Consider the following 2,347-nt stretch of genomic DNA (forward strand, 5'->3'; position numbering starts at 1 on the left):
CACACACTTGCTGTGATCTGACCAGTGTGTTTCATCTTTTTCCCAGCTCTCCCATCTAACTCGTAACGCAGGGAAAGTGGTCACGATGTCCGGAGGTCTGGATGTCCTTCAAATGAAGGAGGAGGATGTGCTGAAGTTCCTGGCTGCAGGAACCCACCTGGGAGGAACCAACTTGGACTTCCAGATGGATCAGTATGTCTATAAGAGAAAAAGCGACGGTGAGTGGTGGAAGATGGCGCAGCAATTATTTCTTGTGTCCTTTTACCAAGATGATGGAAAGATTAAGTAGTGAAAGTCTTCACCATGGTGATACATAGGTTATAAATGAACATGAAATAAGTTTCTCTTCTCCCTCAATCACCAGGTGTGTACATCATTAACCTGAAGAAGACCTGGGAGAAGCTGCTGCTGGCAGCCAGGGCCATTGTTGCCATTGAAAACCCAGCTGATGTGTGCGTCATCTCCTCCAGGAACACTGGACAGGTAGAGTAAAACACTGACGGGATGGTACATTAACTATGATATGCACTCTGTTAAAGCCGGGCACTGATGTCGGTGTTCAGGTGTCGGAAGAGTGCAAGAGAAAGCGGGCCAGGTATTCGCTAACACCATTAGGACGGCTGTCCCATGAATGGGGTTTGATAGCAACCTGAGTCACAGTTCAACCTAACGAATGAAAACACTCGTAAGAATTTCACCGATTTGAAGTGTAACTTGTTCTTTCGGGCCACTTTAGAGAGCAGTGCTGAAGTTTGCCTCTGCCACCGGTGCCACCACCTTCCACGGTCGCTTCACCCCTGGTACATTCACCAATCAGATCCAGGCTGCTTTCAGGGAGCCCCGTCTCCTGATTGTGACAGACCCTCGCGCTGACCATCAGCCACTGACTGAGGCTTCCTACGTCAACATCCCCACCATTGCTCTGTGCAACACCGACTCTCCACTGAGATACGTGGACATTGCCATCCCCTGTAACAACAAGGTGAGAAGAACTGAATCATGATTCTGACCTCAAATGTTTTCTGTTGATGAACCTCGCACACTGTTAGAGCCCGGCGCTGTCCTCCGTGCAGTGCTGGGTGTAGGATGTGTGCTAAATAAAAATGCTTGACCTCTAACCTCCACTCTGAACCACTTGGGGATGGGGACAGCGGTCGTGCCACAAAAAGACAAAGTGTATATTTTCATCCCTCTGTGGAGATTATAAAACATGATGTATTTTATTCAGTGGTTCTCACAGCCAATCTGTGACTGTTGTAGGGTCACCACTCTGTGGGTCTGATGTGGTGGATGTTGGCCAGAGAGGTTCTCAGGATGAGGGGAACCATCTCCAGAGAGCACCCATGGGAGGTCATGCCAGATCTGTACTTCTACAGGGACCCTGAGGAGGTAAGACTCATTCAGTGAATGTTGAGGTTGTTGTACATGATGGTTACACGAGTTGGTTTGCACACTCTAATGCACACATTCCCAATGCAGATCGAGAAGGAGGAGCAGGCTGCAGCTGAGAAGGCCGTTGGAAAGGAGGAGTTCCAGGGTGAATGGAGCGCCCCTGCAGCCGAGTTCACCCAACCTGAGGTTGCTGACTGGTCTGAGGGTGTTGCTGTCCCATCTGTGCCCATCCAACAGTTCCCTGCTGGTACGGTTTCTTTTGATTGACCAAACTTTATCTTTATTCAAACCTGATGAAACTACGATTTGATTGTAACTTGTGACTTACCTGTCTCTTTTTTGTTTTTTGTTACAGCTGCTCCAGCTGTAAAAACAGGTAAAGTGTTCCCTGGTGAGTTTTTATTTCAAATTCTGAGTAAGGAGTATTTTTTTCCATTAAACACTGAATTTGCTTTCTCGCCCTCACAGAGGACTGGAGTACCCAGCCTGCCACGGAGGACTGGTCCACCGCCCCCACTGCCCAGGCATCTGACTGGGGTGGCGCCACTGCTGATTGGTCTTAAATCATTGACTATGGCAACAATAAAACAGTGTTTTTTTACACTTGGACTTTGTTGTTCTGTTGGTTCATTTGACATTTACTGAAGGCCACTGTTTGTTGTAATGTTGCTGTATATCAACATCAAGTGCAGATACAAGGGGAAGTTATTGTGTGAAACTAATGTGTTACGGTGTAATTGTAGAGGACCACTATAACGAGCTGGAGAATATTGGCAGGGTTAATATGGATTGTGTAAATGAGGTATGCTTTATAGGTTATATGACTATATGACTGCTCTGTCAGCCCAGCACAGGTGAAAGGGAGGATGTGGATATGACGGGGCTTCTGGGTTTTATATCAAATTGCAAAAGTATTTTCCTAAACACTTCAGTACATTAACTATGATATGCACTC

General features: G+C 46.8%; 1 protein-coding gene and 1 non-coding gene across 2 annotated transcripts in view; both read left to right on the forward strand.

Annotated features, from left to right (window-relative positions):
• The window catches only part of rpsa (ribosomal protein SA), a 2,637-nt gene extending 636 nt beyond the window's left edge, over positions 1–2,001 (forward strand). Inside the window, exons 2-8 of the mRNA XM_035655620.1 lie at positions 47–218; positions 365–483; positions 737–982; positions 1,261–1,389; positions 1,480–1,639; positions 1,748–1,768; positions 1,861–2,001. Of these exons, the coding sequence (XP_035511513.1) occupies positions 86–218; positions 365–483; positions 737–982; positions 1,261–1,389; positions 1,480–1,639; positions 1,748–1,768; positions 1,861–1,955 (903 nt within the window). The 5' untranslated portion in view covers positions 47–85 and the 3' untranslated portion in view covers positions 1,956–2,001. The remainder of the gene's footprint in view (positions 1–46; positions 219–364; positions 484–736; positions 983–1,260; positions 1,390–1,479; positions 1,640–1,747; positions 1,769–1,860) is intronic.
• On the forward strand, positions 523–662 carry LOC118323775. The gene has a single exon (XR_004796522.1). It is a non-coding gene; the product is annotated as a small nucleolar RNA SNORA62/SNORA6 family (small nucleolar RNA).
• Positions 2,002–2,347: the final 346 nt, after the last annotated feature.

Source organism: Morone saxatilis, unplaced genomic scaffold, assembly GCF_004916995.1.
Source record: "Morone saxatilis isolate NCDOM2014 unplaced genomic scaffold, NCSU_SB_2.0 Contig14, whole genome shotgun sequence".
Lineage (NCBI taxonomy): Eukaryota > Metazoa > Chordata > Actinopteri > Moronidae > Morone > Morone saxatilis.